Raw genomic sequence first — 17,876 nt, 5'->3', positions numbered from 1 at the left:
CTCTCCAGCATCCAGGACTGATATAAAGGTCAGACCCTTGGCCTTCCCTCTGCCTTCATTTAACAACTCCCACCTTTACAAGTACTCAGGATAAAGGCGTGAAGGGAGAAATCCTCCTCACCCCCTCCCAAGGTCTACGGGTTCATCTACTGCTTTCTTCCCAGCGTTGTCTTCAAACCTTCAGCTCTTCCCTCCGTCTCCACCAAGTCAGAAAGTTGAACAGAAAAGGAGTATGAGAAATGGGTTGTTGCAGGTGCTTGTTTCACGCATGCGCAATTTCCGCTTTCTGTCTCTTTTTGACGCTGCGGAGCTTGAGTCTCTGAGAAATTTCCCGGCGGCGCGAAAGATGCACGCAATTTCCGGCCGGGCTCCTAACAACGAGGGAGGTTGGTAACCAGGGAGGGGGGGGATGGCGGAGCGGGAGCCTGAGGCAGAGGCGGAGGCTGAGGCGGGTGCAGGCGGGGAGGCGGTGGCCGGGGAGGGCGCGGCGGGCCGCAAGGCGCGAGGTCGGCCGCGGCTCACGGAGTCAGACCGGGCCCGACGGCGGCTCGAGTCCCGGAAGAAGTACGACGTGCGGCGCGTGTACCTGGGCGAGGCGCACGGGCCCTGGGTGGACCTGCGGCGCCGCAGCGGCTGGAGCGACGCCAAACTCGCCGCCTACCTCATCTCTCTGGAGCGCGGCCAGCGGAGCGGTCGCCACGGGTGAGGGGGGCCCGGCCCGAAGGAGGGAGGGAACGAGGGAGGAGACGCCCCCATCCCCCGCTGAGCCTGGTCCCGCCCCCTCCGCCCAGGCTCTGCCCCCTGGCACCTCTGAGCTCCGCCCAGCGGCCCGGGTGCGGCCTGGGTCTCCGACTGCCGGTCCTGGGACGTGCCTGGCTCGCGGCCCCGCCTCCAGTCGCTCTGACCGCCCAATCCTAGGATGCGTCCAGCTTCGACCCGCCTCCTGGGCGTTTGGCCCCGCCCGCTAGAGCTCTGGCTGACCAATTCTGGTACGGGCCCCACCTCCAAGCTTTCTAACAGTCCTGTCCAAGGGGCGGCCCCGCTCTACTGACCACTCACATCTCACAGGCCGCATCTTCCACAATATAGCCTGGGGTTGTGACTGCACACATCCGTGCTCTCAGGTTCTGGTGCCCCAGTTTGGACTCTGAGTGGCCTAATTCCCACAACCCTAGACCCCACGTACCCTGAGGACCCCGCACAATCCAAATCGAATCCCCTAAACCTCTTGGCTCCTGAGGAGCACAGCACTTCAGGTGAATAGACTCCTCAGCAGTCTCCTGAGGAGACTCAGGTGAATAGGAAGCCCTGAGTTAGCCGTGCAGGTGGAAGGCAGAGGCTTTTGTAATCTCTACCTTGAGAATGAGCACTGTTGGTGGAATTTTTCGCTTCCAGCCTTATTCGTTGATGTAGTGATTAAATGAGTTAAACTATCGCAAAGGGCTTAGACCAGTGCTAGCACTCAGTGAGCACTCCAGGTACTAGCTGTTAGGTGATGTTTGTTCTGTATCTCAAGCAGTTCTGCGACAGAATCCTTGTTCTGCCCTGGTTTTATTTGCACATGTTGGCATGTTTCCTCTCACATGGGAGAGGTTCTGAGGGTCAACAGTCAACCAGATCCTGCTGAACTGCACCTACCTGGTGCTCCTCAGGGTGGCAGGCTGGTTTATATATGCCTGAGAGCAGAGCAGGAAATGGGGGGGTAGTTAAAAAACCTCAAGCCAGTGTCCTGCTATTTGGAGTTTCTGATTCAGCTAGTTGGAGTGAAGTTGCAGACCCTGTATATTTTTACTGCAAAGCTTTCAAGGTAGACTTGATGTGCAGCTGGAGAATCACTGGCCAGAGGGAGCCCCTGGAGGTCCCTATGCTGAAAATGGTATTTGCAGAAGCTTGGTTTGGCTGAGCAGGAGCTGTGGGGGCCTGCAGGACTGCGTAGGGACACTGAGATGACCCAGGCAGTGTGTAGCAAAAATCTGGCTCCAGGACCCATGCATAATTGGGAAAGTACACTAGCCTAGGTGAGGGTTATCCTATGGGGGAAATAGACATGGCCAGTGTTTTAGTTGTTCCATTATTTATAACCTATTTTGTGCTTGGAAGAATTTTAGTTCAAGGGCTGTAAAACATGGACATGGAAGTGGAAATTAGGCTGAAAAGAGAAAGGAAAATGAGTGGCACAGTAGGGCCAAAAATCAGTGCTGTTAGATTGAGGCATAAGTCACAGGGGTCATGACAAGCACAGTCTCATGGCATGATAAGGTAAAGATCTGACCAGATGGGTGCAAGAGACATGAAGTGGGAATGGGGAATGGACCATGAATTTGCCTGGCACTTTCTAGCAGCCCATGGAAAAAGGAATACAATGATCAATGAGGAATTTCCAGTGTTTCTTTATCCATTTGTTTAAGGAACACTTATTGAGCACCTACTGTGTGCCAGGCACATGTATAAATCATGGAGCTGACATTTTAGAGGGCAGAGGTTTATCTAGTGCTCAAAGGCTTGTCTACTGCAGACAAGAAACATAACAAATGAATTATGTAGTATGTGGGAGATTGATAGGGACTGTGGAATAAAACAAAAGTGAAATAAGGAAAGAGGAATGAGGAGTCAGAGAGGTTTAAATAAGGTATCAGGGTGGGGCTACCTTGAGAAGATAGCATCTGAGTAAATACCTGAAGGAGGCCAGAGAGAGCCACGCAGATATCCAGGGGAACAGTGTTAGAGGAAGAAGAAATAGCAAGTGCAAAAGCCCTGAGGCAGGACCTTGTCTAGTGTCCTGATATGTATGTAGAAGGGACATCAAGGGGAACCTGTGGCTGGAGCACAATGAGTGAAGGAGAGAAGTGGGAGAAGATGAGGGCAGGGAGGTGCCGGGGCTTTGTGGGCTGCAAGGAGGACTGATTTTTCCTCTTAATGAAGTAGAAGCTGTGGTTGGATTTGTTGTCTTCCTTAAGTGCAGAATTTTGAGTCCCCACCGTAAGTGCAGAGAAGCCATGTATCTGGCTTAGCTATTAAAAGAAGCACTTCCCAGGGAGTGTGTGGTGGGAGGAATGGGCAGAGTATGAGCTGGCTAAGAGTTGACAGTTATTAAAGCTGGTGATGGGTTCAAGGAGTTTCACTCTCCTCTCCTCTCTAGCTCTGTGCATGTGTGCAGTTTTCTTTTCACATCTTAAACTCCTAACAAGAAAATCAAAAGAATCATCCTTACTTCTATGTTGAGACTGTGGGGGGTGGGGGCAGGATCTGGGAGACCAGGAAGAAGATGACTACACTGGTCCAGGTGAGCCATAATGGGGCTGGCCCTGGACAGGGTCATGGGGAAATGGAGAGAAGTGACTGAACTTGGGACCAGCAGGTTCTCTGATGGGTGTGGACATGAGAGATGCCCCCAGTTTGGGCCTGAGCACCTGGAGAGTTGCAGTTACTGTTAACTGAGGAGGACCAGGTTCGGGGACAAAATGACAGCTTATTTGTGAGTCTCCTACATGGAGTGTCAAGGAGAGAGTGGAGGCAGCGTTGTGGTGGGGAGAGGACCATCGGGAGATGGGAATGTGGGAGTCATCAGGGCGGAGTTAAGGGGGTGGAGCTTGCCAAGGGGATGCTTGTGGACGGAGCACGCAGGTCTGAGTCCAGTACCATTCTCAGGACTTCCAAAAGTGAGGGAGATATGGGAAAAACAGCAGTCTGGGAGGCAGGTGGAGGAACAGGCAGGGTGGAGGCCAAGGGGAGGATCTAAGGGTCAAATACTGCTGGGCTGAGTGAGGCAGCCATCCCTAATAATGGGCAGTTTGCGGCATGGTGGAGAAAAACGCTGACCAGAGAGGCTCAAGGGAGATAAAGGAGCAGACATGGACACTGGAGTGTAGGGCTCTGGTAAAGAGTGGTAAAGGAGTGAGGCAAAAGTTGGTAGTGAAGGGGCTCAAGGTTATTTTATTTTAGTTTTTAAGATTTTATTTATTTCTTTTTAGACAGAGGGGAAGGGAAGGAGAGAAACATCAATGCATGGTTGCCTCTCACGTACCCCATACTGGCCCGAAACCCAGGCATGTTCCCTGACTGGGAACCAAACCCGAAACCCCTTGCTTCTCAGGCATGCACTCAATCCACTGAGCCATACCAGCCAGGGCTCAAAGTTATTTTAATTGAAGATATTAGAAATACCAGTGTGTTTGGACACTGGTGAGACTATCAAGTCAAAAGTGAAATCAAAGGGCAGAGGAGAGCGAGGGACTCTTGCTGGCCACCCTTTGGGCCTGGCCACTGAGAGGAAATTACAGCCAGGTCCTGGAGAAGCCTTAACAATGGTTGACCTCCAATGCAGGTGGCCACGGCAGGGAGTCACAGAGATGGCAGAGCTTAGAGAAGGGGGCAGAGGGGCAACATCATTTGGATTGAAGGAGAAAAGGCTGTGTTAGGGCCAGAATGTGGCCTGTTCTCACAGCAGCTCTCTTTGGGAGCTGCTGTTATCCTTACTTCATAGATTAGGCATGTCACCATGCCAGCTGAGGCTCAGCTGGGATGACACCTGCTTCAGGTCACACAGCCAGAGATGAGACCTGAACTGGGGTCTGACCAATGTCAGGCCTGTTCCTACCACAATATGGTGTTCCCAGCACCCCAGCCATGGCAAGGCCTTGAGTAATTGGAAGTGGCTGTGGGTGCTTGGACTTGGGTTAGAGGAGGATCTGGTAGCCTGGCCCCTTAGAGTGCATAGAGGCTCCTGGGATGGGGCAGGAAAGATGAAAGAGCCCTGAGGAGCTGTCCTGGGACCAAACTTGGGGTATGGGCTCGGAGAATTGTTATCAGGTTGATGGGGGACTGAGGGGGTGGGCGGTGGAGCTGAGGAGAGACCCTGGACTGACTTTCAGGATATTTGTGGCAAGAGTGTGGCCCTGGTCACAGTGGGGAGGTCAGTGTACCAGAACCTGGCTCCGTGATAATATTGATAATCATAATGATCACTGTCACCATTTGCCGAGTGATTACTAATTGTCAGAGCTGTACCGAGCTTTTTGCATTGCACATAACCTCATACCAACCTTATGAGGAAGTTGCTGTTATGATCCCATGCCACAGATGGGGAAACTGAGGCACGGGGAGGTTAAAAATCACTCACCCAGACTGCCTGAGCAGAAGGAAAAGAAGGAAGCAGCCAGGGGGAAGTGGGCAGACCCGGAAGCAATGGTGGCAGGAAAGTAGAGGGAAAGTAGTCGAGGAAAGTAGAAAGATGGCTCCAACATGCTTGCCCTCAGTCTGTGTAGAGCCAGTGCTGGGCCACAGCCAAGTGGCCCGAGAGGGGTCAGAAACCTACCTGGCAGATCTGATGAGGGCCCTGGCCTTTGGGCCTGGCTGTGCCCTGGACTCCCCGAGGCCATGGCTCACTGAGGGGCTGTCAGTGGGGAGGTTGGACCCCAGGAAGGGTGGGGAAGGCCTCAGAGGCAGTGATTGACTGGCCTAAGCTGGCTGAAGGGGCAGGACTGCTGGAGGAGGGCAGTGTCATGGACCTAAGCCCTCAAAGAGCAGGCAGTTAGGGTCAGGGAGCAATGCCAGCCCTCCAGGCTGTGTCTGACCATTTTGCTGGGCTCTCAGCCAGCCTGCGGGGCAGGCATTGCAGGATCCTTGATAAGGCAGCCCAGGTTTTATTGCTGTATAACAAAGTATCACAAACTCAGTGGCTTAAAACTACACATATTTATTATCTCATTTTGGGTCAAGAGTCTGGCACATTTTAGCTGAATCTTCAGCTCAAGGCTGAAATCAAGGTATCAACCAGCTATGTCTTCATCTGGAGGCTCAGCTAAAAAAAGATCTCCCATACTCCCTTATAGTGTGGGCAGAATTCACATGCTTGGGGTGGTAGGACTGAGGTCCCTGCAGTCTTGCTGGCTGTCGATGGGACCACTTTCACCTCTCAGAGGCCGTTTGTTCTCAGGTCCTTGTCACGTGGACCCCCATAGGCTCCCTCACATTTTCAACCTCTGGTTTCTGGCTTCAGCAGGATCCTTGTACAGGTTCCCCAATCAGATGAGGCTCCCTCTTGGTTAGTTCAGCCACCTAGCCACAGGAGTGGTAACCCTTTATATTCACAGGTGTACCCCACTCGTGGAGAGAAGATTAGACAGGGTATGTATCCAAGGGTTGGGATCATGGGGCTATCTAGATTAGAGGTCAAAAAGGGCTGCTGATTCTCTGTACCCCTTGCTGACCTCTCCACTCCCTGGCCTCAGGACCCTGGGCTGGTGGCCTCACCCCTCTGAGCCTCAGTTTCCCACTCTGTGAGGAGGGTGATGATACTAGACCGACCTCCGAGGGCAGTTGTCTGTGTAGGAGAGAGCCCAAGCAAAGGGCTGTGAGAAACAGGACAGGCTCGGGAGACAGAAGTTAACGTTTCGCCCCAGAGCAGGATGAGGGTACCAGGGTCGCTTTCATTTTCTCATCATCAGTCAGGCCCTGCGTCACTCCCCGCTGCCTCTCTCTGTTACAGGAAGCCTTGGGAGCAGGTCCCCAAAAAGCCAAAGAGGAAGAAAAGTAAGTGGGGCTACAGCCAGGGGGGAGGGGTGGGTGCTGGGAATTCCTGGCTTTGTTGCTCCCCTCCTCTCATTCTCTCAGGAACCGCTTATGGAGAGCCCCAGCCCTTCCCTCACAGAGCCCACAGTCTCCTGGGAAAGACAAGGGACAGTCTGAGCAGAGCTGTGACCGAAGGGGGCTTAGGGCACTGGGGCCCAGAGGAGAGGCCCGACCCAGTCTGGCGTGGGACCGAACCTGTGCTGTGCCCAGCAGGGGTGCCCTCCTTATCCCCGTAAGCATAAAGGCATCCTGGAAGGCCTGGTCACTGCCCCAGGCTGCACAGCTGGAAAGCGGCAAGACCAACCTGCAAACTCAGGTCCTCCGGTTTTCAAAGCAGTTCCCTTAGCTCCTCTGCCTTCCTGCCCAGTGTGTGGGAGTCAGCCAGGGAAGAGCCAGGCAGAGCAGAGGGAACAGCTTGTGCCAGGGCCTAAAGGGCATATCGTGTGCCAGGCTCAAGGGGAGCCGGGTGTGGGTAGTCAGAGCAGAGGCCTGGAGCACGTCCCTCCTGCCCCTGAGCCCTGGGGCGGTGGGTCTCGAGCTCTGTCCAGAGAGCCGCCCTTCAGGGACAGCCCTCTGGTGGCAATGAGCATCTCCCATTCTAATAGTTCTCAGAGGTGAGCTAAGACTGTGACACCCAAAATCTTAAAGGGGTGGGAATGGAGATGAGGCAAGTGCTGAGCTAAGGAGGTGCTTACTGTTGGTGTCACTGTGCTTGTCACTGTGTGGAGGACCTGGGCACTATCCCCAGGCCCAAGGACCTTTCCTGGGCATGTTCCTCATCTAGCCTGGAAGATCGGAGGCACACCTTCTTCCCATTCTCTGAGGGGCCAGGATCATCACACGTATCACTGGCACCAATTCTTGGGCACTTGTAGTGTGTGCAGCTGCATTTTGTGCTCTATCTATATCTTTACTCCCTAACCTCCTCCCTATCAGTCTTCAGGGAATGGGAGCCTTTATTCTTCCCTGACCAGAGCGGGTAACTGAGGTTCCGAGAAGCCGGGTCATTTGCCTGGAGCCACCCATCCAGGAAGTGGCAGAGCCAGGACTTGAACCCTGGAGGTCTAGCTCCACCGTTCCCACCCCCTTGCAGTATTGTATGTAGGTGACAGATATGTAGGAGGAGCAGCCCAGTTAAGTGTCCCTGCCCTTGAGGAGCTGACATCTAATGTGGGAGACAGACAAGAAACATGAAAACAAAGAAGCATAGATGGTATCCAGGTGCGACCTAGAGAAAAAGGACAGCAGGCCAGGTTGGCTAGGGGGATAGGGGAGGGAGGGTGGCTGACCAAGGGAGGCCTGAGTGGAGGTGGAGGGGGTAAGACAGTACCTGGCAGAAGGGCAGGCAGCCAGCACAAAGGCTCTGAGGCTGGGCCACATCTGGCTCTGAGGACCACAGAGGCGGCCATGAGGCTGTAGTGAAGTGAGTAAGGAGAAGGGTGGGAGGAGGTGAGGACGGGGTGACTGGGCAGAATATGTAAACTTCTGGGAGGACTGTGACTTTTCCAATAAGTGAGGTAGGAGCCGTGGAGGATTTTGAGCAGAGGAGGCACATGACCTGACTCAGATGTTCACAGGCATGCACAGCGGCTATGAGAGGACTGGATTGGGAGCAGGGCAGTGCTGAGGGACTGGTTATAACAGTAAGAAGCAGCCGACAATGACTGTGCACCTCCTGTGGCCATGGTCCACTGTTCTTATGACTTAATTCATCCAGTGAGGACAGTGACTGGCCAGTCTCTGCTATCTCCAGGGTGTGTCTCATCTCTCGGAACTTCAGTTTCTTCAGCTATGAACTGGGGACATACCTGGACAGAGTTCAGGAGGGTGTGTCAACCCCCAAGAGCCAGAAGGCCCAAGTAGTTCTAGGAGCTGTACTGCCCTGGATGGCCTATCCCTGCCCTCTGGCCCTGTGTACACAGGGCGTCGACGCAACGTGAACTGTTTGAAGAATGTGGTGATCTGGTATGAGGACCATAAGCACCGCTGTCCGTATGAGCCCCACCTGGCTGAGCTGGACCCCACCTTCGGCCTATACACCACAGCTGTGTGGCAGTGTGAAGCTGGCCACCGCTACTTCCAAGACCTGCACTCACCCCTGAAGCCGCTCAGCGACTCAGACCCCGACAGTGACAAAGGTGGGTCCTTGGGGTAGGGGCATGCAGTGGCCCCGTGTCTGGGGGTCTCCAGCTCCTTGTGGAGAGAGTCATCCTGGTCTCCCTCCCTTCTGGGTCTTGCTAGCCTTCTGCCAGCATTACAGACACCTCAGCAACTAGATGGCTCTTGTGCTGGCCTCGGGCAGAGCACAGGCTCATCCGGCCGTGCTGCAGTCTTTTTTGAGTCCTTATAGATCCTGAGACGCAGTTCCCATTTGACAGAGGGACAGTTGAGGCACAGGGCTGAAGAGAGGGAAGGGAGGGTGCTGGGCTGACTTGCGGGGTGGCTCTTCTCTCCTGGCCTCTTCCTCCTCTTCTGTTTTCTCTAGTCCTTTCTGTGTCAGGATGTGTCTCTCCCAGTCTCACCCTCTTTCCCTGTCTCCATCCTGCTGGCCTAGTCCTTACTCCCTATTCCTTGCTCTCGCGCTCTCTTATCCTCTCTGTACTTCATCCTCTTCTGTCTCCTTTCTATCCCCTACCTTCCCCCACTGTCTTTTCCTGTCTGTCCTCCATCTCACACCTTTTTGGTCTTCCATTCTCTGGCCCTCTGTCACCCCACCCACCCCATCTCTTAATGTCCCTGCTCCTATTCTGCCATCTCATGTTGATCACACCCATGGGCTGGCTGCCAGCTCAGGGCCATGAGGGACTCGGTTACGGAGTTCCAGTGAGACCTGGCTGGGGGAGCAAGGAGATGCTGTGGGTGGTGAGGGGCTGTCACCTGCCCCAGAGGCTTGGCACAAGCTCTAAGAAGGAGTGTGGGGCCCACTGCCAGGCGCCCTGCCAGAGCTAAGGGTGGGGTCAGTCGCTGGGGCTGAGTCCAAGCTGGCAGGCATTATGGAGCAGATGGCATCCCAGCTGGCGAGGGGAAGCCGTGGGCGAGAGGTGTTCCAGGTGGGCACCCTGGCCAATGGCCCTCCCGTTGTGTGTCAGGCCCCCAGTGTAAAGCCTGCCCCTCAGCCATCCTGTCCTATGCTCCACTCCAGGCCCACCCCAAACCACCCTGAGTCCTCCACATAGACCTGCCATTCGCCCCACTGAGCAGTCCAGGAAACTAAGGTTTTGGGAGCAATGTGAATGGCCCATCTGGAGCTGATGATGGATCCAGCTGGGATGGGGGTGACACCCAGAGGAGCACCCTTGTACCCCAGCATGATTTTACACCAGCAGCTGCTGGATCTGGGCTCTTGGGAATGAACACTGAGATCAATTCCAGGTCTGCTGTGGCCTCTGGGGGCTGGTAAGAGAGAGACTCTGTCCCCGGCCCAGCCCTGTTTCTTCAAGCAGCACCCTTATCTGTTCTGCATGGGGCGGCCCTGCCACCTCTCACTCAGTAAGAAGACCCCCCTGCCCAGGGACTGTGGGAGGCCAGGGGTACACTGTCATTTCTCTTGTTTTATTGTCATCTTGAGCAAAATCCACTGTCAGCCTTAACAGTCAGACACTGCACTCAGAGACCCAGATGCACACCCAGCCGTGCTCCCACCTCATTAGGTGATTACCCCCTCCTTCAGGATGGAGCAGGGCTCATCCCACTCTGCAGATTACAGGTTGTTGCAAGGAGGGGCTGATACCTCTACTGCCCCTGTTGCTACCCCAGGGCCTGCTTTAGGAATGAAGCACACAATACTAAAGATAGTGGGGGCTTACTCTGAGCCTAGTACTGTCCTAAGCCCTTTACACATATTTACTAGTTAAATACCCAGAGTACCCCTTGAAGTAGGTACCAAGTTATCCCCAGGCCCAGAGAGGTTACGTAAGGTGCCTGTGTTCATATGGCTAGAGGAGCAAGTGCTGGGATCTCCCTCCCCACTGCAGTCTGGCTGCAGAGCCTGCACTCTCCATGTGACCCTCTGGAGGTGTAGGACATGTGGTTCGTTCCCAGACAGTGTGCTCCCAACTGTGTCACAAGTGGGTAAGTTAAGGGACAGTCCTACATTTTTCCTGTCCACAGTTTCTCCCTGTGTGAGGATCTTAGCACCAAATGCCTGGGTAAGATGTCAGCCCCTTTGACCTTCATTGTAGCCTTGGTCTGAGAGCTGTTCATTTTTGCAAATATGTGCTCACTGTGTACCATATAGCCTTCTGAACATTAGGGACCCCTGTCCTTGTGGAGTTTACTGTCTATAGGGGAAGCAGACAGTAAACAAGGTAGACAAATACAATCCAGAGTAGACTGTGGGGTGGGAAGTATTTGGAGGGAAAATAAAGGAGAGAAAAAGGTACCATTTGAGACAAGGTGGCCAGAGGCCTCCCTGGAAAAATACCATTGAAGGGTCTGCTGGAGAAGGGAGGGAGCCCACGCAGGTATCTGAGAGAAGAGGGTTCCGCCCTGGCTGGTGTAGCCAGTGGTTTGAGCTCGGGCTGTGAACCAGGAGGTCTTCAGTTCAGTTCCCAGTCCGGGCACATGCCTGGGTTGCAGGTTGGGTCCCCAGCGGGGGCCACGTGAGAGGCTCTCCCTCTCTTCCTCCTTTCCCCCCTCTAAGAATAAATAAATAAAACATTAAAAAAAAAAAAAGAGGGTTCAAGCAGAACAAGTGGCAAGTACAAAGGCCCTGAGACAGGAAGCTGTCTAGTGTCCCTAGGCATGGGAGGAAGGTCAGTGGGGCTGGAGAGGAAGTGCCGGCTTGTGGCTGCAGTAAGAGCTTTGGCTTCTATACCAGGTGAATTGGGAAGGGTATTAACTAAAGTTAAGGCAGCTGCTGAAATAGACATACCCACAACTTGCCTTCCATCCAGGACCCTGGTTCTCTCTCTGCTGGGGCTCCAGCCTCCCTGAGTCTTGTGTGGCTCGGGGGAACAGAGGTGGAAGTTCATGACTGGGAGTTCACGACCATTCACATTTTATTGGGACTCGGCCACATGGTCACACCTATCTACAAGGGACCCTAGGAAATGTAGTCTGCTCAGGTGTCAGGAGGAAGAGACTCAGGTTTGGTGAACAGCTGGCATGTCTCTTTTATAGGAAGGGAAGAGCAGGTTCTCAGTCAGAGAGGGATGTGACCTAAGCAGGTGTTCACAGACTGTCTCTGGAGCTGCAGGAGGGCAGACTAGCCGGGGGGGGGGGAGCACAGCGGTGAGAGTGGGAGCTGAGGAACCAGGGAGAAGGGGCTGCATGGTCCAGGCAACGGGGTGGTGGGGCCATGACCAGGTGTGCGCACGGGAGGTGGGAGAAACTGTCAGCCTTCAGATGAATTTTGGATGCAGCGCCAACAGGTTTTGCTGACAGATTGGAAGTGGGTGTGAGAGAAACGGCGAGGTCAAGGATAGGCCTGGGACTTGGCCTGAGCAACTAGGAGAACAGAGCTGCCATCCACTGAGACGGGGACATCCATGAATGCTTCAGGCTTTTTCTGAGGGAAAACTCAGAGGCCAGAGTTGCTGAGAGAAGTGGGAGATGCCTCTGTGACCCCCGAGGAGGGTTAGGGTTAGCAGAGAAGGTAGTGGGATGTAACAGTCTGCAGCTCCACAGGAGGTCTGGTGGGAGCCGTCCAAATGGAGGCACCAGTGCATAGGTGGTGGCAGCACCATAAAAATAGATACTTGATCTTTGTTCTCAGTTCCTGGCACAGAGCTCCTAAACCCCTTGGAATTCCCTGAGAGTTAGGAATGCTTTTCTAACGTTATCATGAGCCCCTTTCTTAAGGAGCCCCTCTGGAACACACCTGGGCTCTGTGCTAATGCGGTGACTCGGGGAGGGGCCATTAGATAGCTTCAGGAGGAGAGATGGCCACCAGAAAGACCAGACCCGTCATTGAAGGCACAATATCTCAGTCCCATTCCCAAGCCCTGGGCAGTGGACAGGGGCTGGAAATTGGGTTATAAAAACTCTTGGACTGTGTGGTTCAGAGAGTTTCTGGATTGGTGAACAGCGGAGGTGCTGAGAAGGTGGCATACCTGAAGAGGGCATAGCAGCTCTGTGCCCCCCCCCTTTACCTTGCCCTGTACCTCTCTTCCATCCAGCTGTTGCTGAGTTATGTCCTTTATAATAAAACTATAATTGGAAGTGGAGCACTTTCTTGAGTTTTGTGAGCCATTCTAGCAAATTATCAAACCTGAACATGGGGTTGTGGGAACTCCCAGTCTATAACCAGAAGTACCAGTGGCCTGGCATTCGAAGTGGCGCCACCCTTGTGGGGTCTGGTGCTAACTCCAAGTGCGTAGTGTGGGAAATGTACTGAACTGTCTGACACACAGCTGGAGTCAGAATCAGGGCAGCATTTAACACTGTCTGCCTGGCTGAAACCCTGGTGTTATCAGGACACTCAGTATAGGCAGAACCTTCCAGACCTGTAAGAGCAAAAGAGGCTGAGAAGGAGCCACCGGGAGGAGTCAGGAAACGAGTGCATCAGAGGCCAAGGAAGGGGTAATGGGGGGGGTGGCGCCTGAGAAGTGACCACTATTTGTGGCAATGAAGAGTCACAGCACCCAACCCCCTGGTAAGCCCTCAACAAATACCAGCTGCTGCTGCCACTGTTATAAGCACCCCCTTTCTTCTGTCACCACAGTGGACAATGGCCTGGTGGCCAGCAGCTCCGACTCGTCCAGCTCCTGCTCTGGCTCTGACTCTGAGGAGCCCCGTGAGGGCCAGCCAGCCAAGGTGACAGTAGCAGCAGCGGCAGTTACCCCCACCAGCCCAGCGGGCAGCAGTGGACTCATCACACAAGAGGGTGTGCACATCCCCTTCGATGTCCACCACGTGGAGAGCCTGGCTGAGCAGGGCACCGCACTGTGCCCCAACCCAGCGGCCAGCGGGCCAGAAGCCCTAGAGACAGTGGTGTGTGTGCCAGTGCCCGTGCAAGTGGGCCCAGGCCCGGGCACCCTTTTTGAGAATATGCCCCAGGAGGCGCTGGGTGAGGTGGTAGCCAGCTGTCCCATGCCAGGCATGGTGCCCGGCTCTCAGGTGATCATCATCGCAGGCCCAGGCTATGATGCCCTCACAGCTGAGGGCATCCACCTCAACGTGGCAGCAGGCAGCAGCACCCCCAGCGGGGGCCTGGGTGATGAGGTGCCCTGCACCATGATGGAGGGTGTGGCGGCCTACACCCAGACGGAGCCTGAGGGCAGCCAGCCCAGCACTGTGGACCCAGCCGTCATGGCAGGCATGGAGACCAAGAAAGGTCTGGGGGACCATGCTAGTCTTGGGGGATCTGGGTGGAACATGGGAGGGGGAGGATGAGGAGTGGCCCCAGAGTGGGCTCCTCGCTATCCTTAGTCCCCACAGACATCTGCCCTGTGTCTACCCCTTAGAGAAGGAGGACTTGTACATTCTCAAGAAGGAGGAGAAGGAAGAGCCGGTGGCCCCAGAGCTGACAGAGCTGGCAGCGACAGCACCTGAGGGTGCAGAGCCTGAGGCAGAGGCAGACGGGGAGGAGCTGGATGGCAGTGACATGTCAGCCATCATCTATGAGATCCCCAAGGAACCTGAGAAGTGGGTGTCAAGCGGGCAGGGGCGGGGATGAGGACATTGGCCCTGTGGGAGCCCCCACACCATGGGCCCCTTCCTCTCCAGGAGGAGGCGGAGCAAGCGATCACGGGTGATGGATGCTGACGGCCTCCTTGAGATGTTCCACTGTCCCTACGAGGGCTGCAGCCAGGTGTATGTGGCTCTCAGTAGTTTCCAGGTGAGGCTACCACCCAAATAGCTGGGCAGGGTCTGCTTCTGTGTCCACCTGCCTGTGCACTGGAGTCTGGGCATTGAGGCTCGTGGAAGGCCCCACCAGACCTTGGCAGGTGCCACAGGTCTGCCTCCCACATCTCCACCTGCTTCCATGCTGCCCATCCTGCCTCAGCCTCTTCATGCACATCCCCAGTGGGGGCCTGGTCCTGGCCTTGGCCTGATGGCTCTCCCACACACTTCTGTTCTTCTAGCCTCCCAAACTCCTACTGCCTCTGCCCCCTTAGCTCAAGATGCCCCTCTACCAGGAAGCGCACTCCAGTCCCCCAGGGCTGGTGGGGCCTGCAGCCCTCAGGTCTGCACCACCAAGACGTACCTGCAATTTGCCTAGTGGATCTGGATGGGACACCCCAAGAGCAGAGACAGGGTCTTTTCATATCCCCATTCTAGGCACAGGAGGCGGCATAATGAGGCCTTTGAATTTGCCAAATCATGTTTTCATTAAGCACATATTGAGCACCTATCAGCACCAGGCCTGGTGCTGGGCATGGGAGCTAGAGATGTGCTAGTGAGTTAAAGAACAAAGGAATAAATGCCTGGGGGTGGGGAAGGCTGCGCCACCTGCTCCAAGCCTTGGGGGCACCATGGCAGTAGGGCCTACTGTGGGGCTTACAGCCCTAGAATTCAGTCCCAGCCCTACCACTGCCCACCTGTGAGACACCAGCCAAACCACTGAGCTGTTGCAGTCTCAGTTTCCCCATCCATAAACGCGGCTAGCCACTGGGCCCTTCACAGGTTATGACGAGGTTTGCTGATGCCCCAGCCCAGAGCCTGGCTGGAGTAAATGCTCAGTAAAGCTATTTGATTCCAGGATGCCCCTGGGCCCCAGCTCAGAGCTGGCAGTCCACCTCTCTTCCCTCCTCCAGTGAAGTTGGCCCCAGCTTGCCTCCCAGCAGCCTTTACCTGTCCCCTCTGCTCCACTTCTGCCCCTCTCGCCCCTAGAACCATGTCAACCTTGTGCATCGGAAAGGGAAGACCAAAGTGTGCCCTCATCCTGGCTGTGGCAAGAAGTTCTATTTATCCAACCACCTACGGCGACACATGATCATCCACTCAGGTCAGGCCCTGGGGCATGGGCCTGGGCCTTGGCACTAGGGGAGGGGCAGGTGGGGTCAAAGCCGGGCCCAGGACTGCCCTTTGCAGAGTTTCCTGCCTGTCCTCCACATGGACTGGTGTAAAATGGTGGAAGTAAAGCACTTAACCTGGCACCTCCCTGGTGCTCAGTTAGCTGGACCTGCAAGTCACAATGATGCTGACTATTATAAATCACAGGGAACTGCACAGGGGTTGGCGGTCTCTTATTCAACTTGGGGCCCATTGGCCCTCCCACTCTTACAAATGGGTGTTATGCCAGAGCAGTTCCAGTGCTGAGGAAGGACAGTGAACCATGTCACTTGGGCAGGGAGGGGGAGCAAATTTGGCTAGGACCTGTGATTCTTCTGTTCCAAGCACCTTCTTGATGCAGGGTGTGGACTGCTGACGCAGTGGCCAGTGCTGGCGCCTTTGCCCAGCAGGAGGGCACTGCTTAAGATTTTTTTGAGACTAGAACTTGGGGGTTTTATGTGAAATCTCTCCAAAGTCCAAATGTTGGGGTCAAATTCAGACCCTTTCACACCTGTGCCCCTCAGGGACCAAAATTCACATTCCACCTGTGCGCTGGGCATACCTGGGCAACAGCTATGATCCTGCCTTCTTATTACCACCTTCGGTAATTAGAGTCAACGTTCAAACCCAGGGATGTGGGGGTTTGGTCTGTCTGCACCCTACTTGGTCTCTGCTGCACAACAGAGACACTCCACAGCCCCCTCTTCAAGGGCAGCATCCTCAGCCTTGCTTTTCCCCCAGGTGTTCGTGAATTCACCTGTGAGACCTGTGGCAAATCCTTCAAAAGGAAGAACCACCTGGAGGTACACCGGCGCACACACACTGGCGAGACACCCCTGCAGTGAGTGACAGGTGTCCCGTGAGGGCGGGAGGGGATTCAGGCTTGGACAGAGCAGGTTCCACCACTGCAGTTGCCATGCCCAGTTCCACTGTGCTCTTGGTCCCTGGTGGCGCTGCCCCTTTCCAGGGCCGGCCCTGCCCACTCTGACTGCCCTGACTCCTGGCAGGTGTGAGATCTGCGGCTACCAGTGCCGACAGCGTGCTTCACTCAACTGGCACATGAAAAAACACACGGCAGAGGTGCAGTACAACTTCACTTGTGAGCGCTGCGGGAAGCGTTTCGAGAAGCTGGACAGCGTCAAGTTCCACACTCTCAAAAGCCACCCAGACCACAAGCCCGCCTGACCCACCCAATGACAGACTGCCCTATTTATTCATCCATTCTAATGCCACTCCCGGGCCTGGTGACCCGGACAGCCTAGGGGCCACCTGGACCGCAGGCCGGAAGGTGGCACCCCTGCCCCACCCCAGGGCTGGTCCCCCACCCGGCTCTGTCTCCGGAGCTGGTGATTGGGGCTGCACTGTTGGAACTGTGTGAAGAGAGAGTGAGATTAAAGAGCCAGAAAGTAGATGCCCTTCCTCTAGACCTGGATGATTTGGGGCTGGGGGGAGGCGGGGTGGAAGTAGAGGACATATCAGCTTCAGTTCCCTGGGCCACCCTGAATGCTCCCTCAACTCAGTGTGAGAGCTGAGGGCTTAGGGGCCCACAGAGGCCACTTGGCATCTCCCAGGACTTGATCTTGACTCTCAGTCCTAATCCCTCGTGGGTCACTCATTTCCTACCCTAGAGAGATCAGGTACCAGTTGGGGAGATGTTCAGTAAACACTTAAGTGAGATATGTATGGCTGTGACAAACGCCACGCAGAAAAGAGTAATGTGTTAGTTTCTGGGGGTGCTTTAGGTCAATGAGGTGGCATTCGAGTATACACCAGAATGACGAGGTTCCATTAGAGGAGGCAAATCCCAGGCCGAAGAAACAGCAAGTGCCAAGACCTCAAAGTATAATGGGCTTGGCATGTTCCTGGAACGGGAATCTTCGTCTGGGAGGGAAGTGGTGTCGGGGCCGCTGCTCTGGTCCCTTAACCTGAGGAGGACTCTGAGGCAGTCTTCTCATACTATGAATTGTCAGGGAGTGAGGAGTGAGACTAAGCTGTTCGGCCGCTAGGGGGCGCACAAGCCGCATGGGCCGTTATGGCCGCAACCACGTGACCCTGGGGACTGCAGCCGGGCACGTGCCCTGGGGAGCCCCGTGGCGCCCTGCGCAGATCGGCTCCACTAGCTCCTCACTAGCTCGTGGGGCCGGCTGCAGTTAAAGCCTCACTTTACCCTTCAAGCTGGGAGCTAGCCCAACCTAGGACAGAAGTTTCGTTGAGGATGAGCGTGTCCGACTGCTGGAGCCACCCCCGTCACCTGCTAGCCGCCCCTTCTACCCCCCAGACTCAGTTCCTTTCGTTATCTCCACACAGCGGGAGCCAGCAGTTTCCATGGGAACTGCAGTCGGGCCTGCGCGCCCAGGAATAGCCCCCTC

General features: G+C 55.1%; 1 protein-coding gene across 1 annotated transcript; it reads left to right on the top strand.

Annotated features, from left to right (window-relative positions):
- Window positions 1-21: 21 nt before the first annotated feature.
- ZNF653 (zinc finger protein 653) lies at window positions 22-16,916 on the top strand. Its single transcript, XM_037131370.2, has 9 exons — window positions 22-702; window positions 6,488-6,531; window positions 8,493-8,708; window positions 13,235-13,846; window positions 13,977-14,157; window positions 14,239-14,350; window positions 15,346-15,460; window positions 16,249-16,348; window positions 16,515-16,916. Exons 1-9 carry the CDS (start codon window positions 410-412, stop codon window positions 16,690-16,692), a joined length of 1,851 nt encoding a protein of 616 aa, XP_036987265.1. The 5' UTR covers window positions 22-409; the 3' UTR covers window positions 16,693-16,916.
- Window positions 16,917-17,876: the final 960 nt, after the last annotated feature.

Source organism: Artibeus jamaicensis, unplaced genomic scaffold (assembly GCF_021234435.1).
Source record: "Artibeus jamaicensis isolate MK-2021 breed Jamaican fruit bat unplaced genomic scaffold, CSHL_Jam_final scaffold_537, whole genome shotgun sequence".
Taxonomy (NCBI): domain Eukaryota; kingdom Metazoa; phylum Chordata; class Mammalia; order Chiroptera; family Phyllostomidae; genus Artibeus; species Artibeus jamaicensis.
This window is presented reverse-complemented; position numbering and strand designations above follow the sequence as displayed.

What these genes read in the sequence shown, in the direction of transcription:
- ZNF653 (XM_037131370.2), top strand. Translation starts at nt 410, where the DNA reads ATGGCGGAGCGGGAGCCTGAGGCAGAGGCGGAGGCTGAGGCGGGTGCA. An exon ending in CAGCGGAGCGGTCGCCACGG is followed by an intron (nt 703 to 6,487) that starts GTGAGGGGGGCC and finishes TCTCTGTTACAG; the next exon opens with GAAGCCTTGGGAGCAGGTCC. An exon ending in TGGCTCTCAGTAGTTTCCAG is followed by an intron (nt 14,351 to 15,345) that starts GTGAGGCTACCA and finishes TCTCGCCCCTAG; the next exon opens with AACCATGTCAACCTTGTGCA.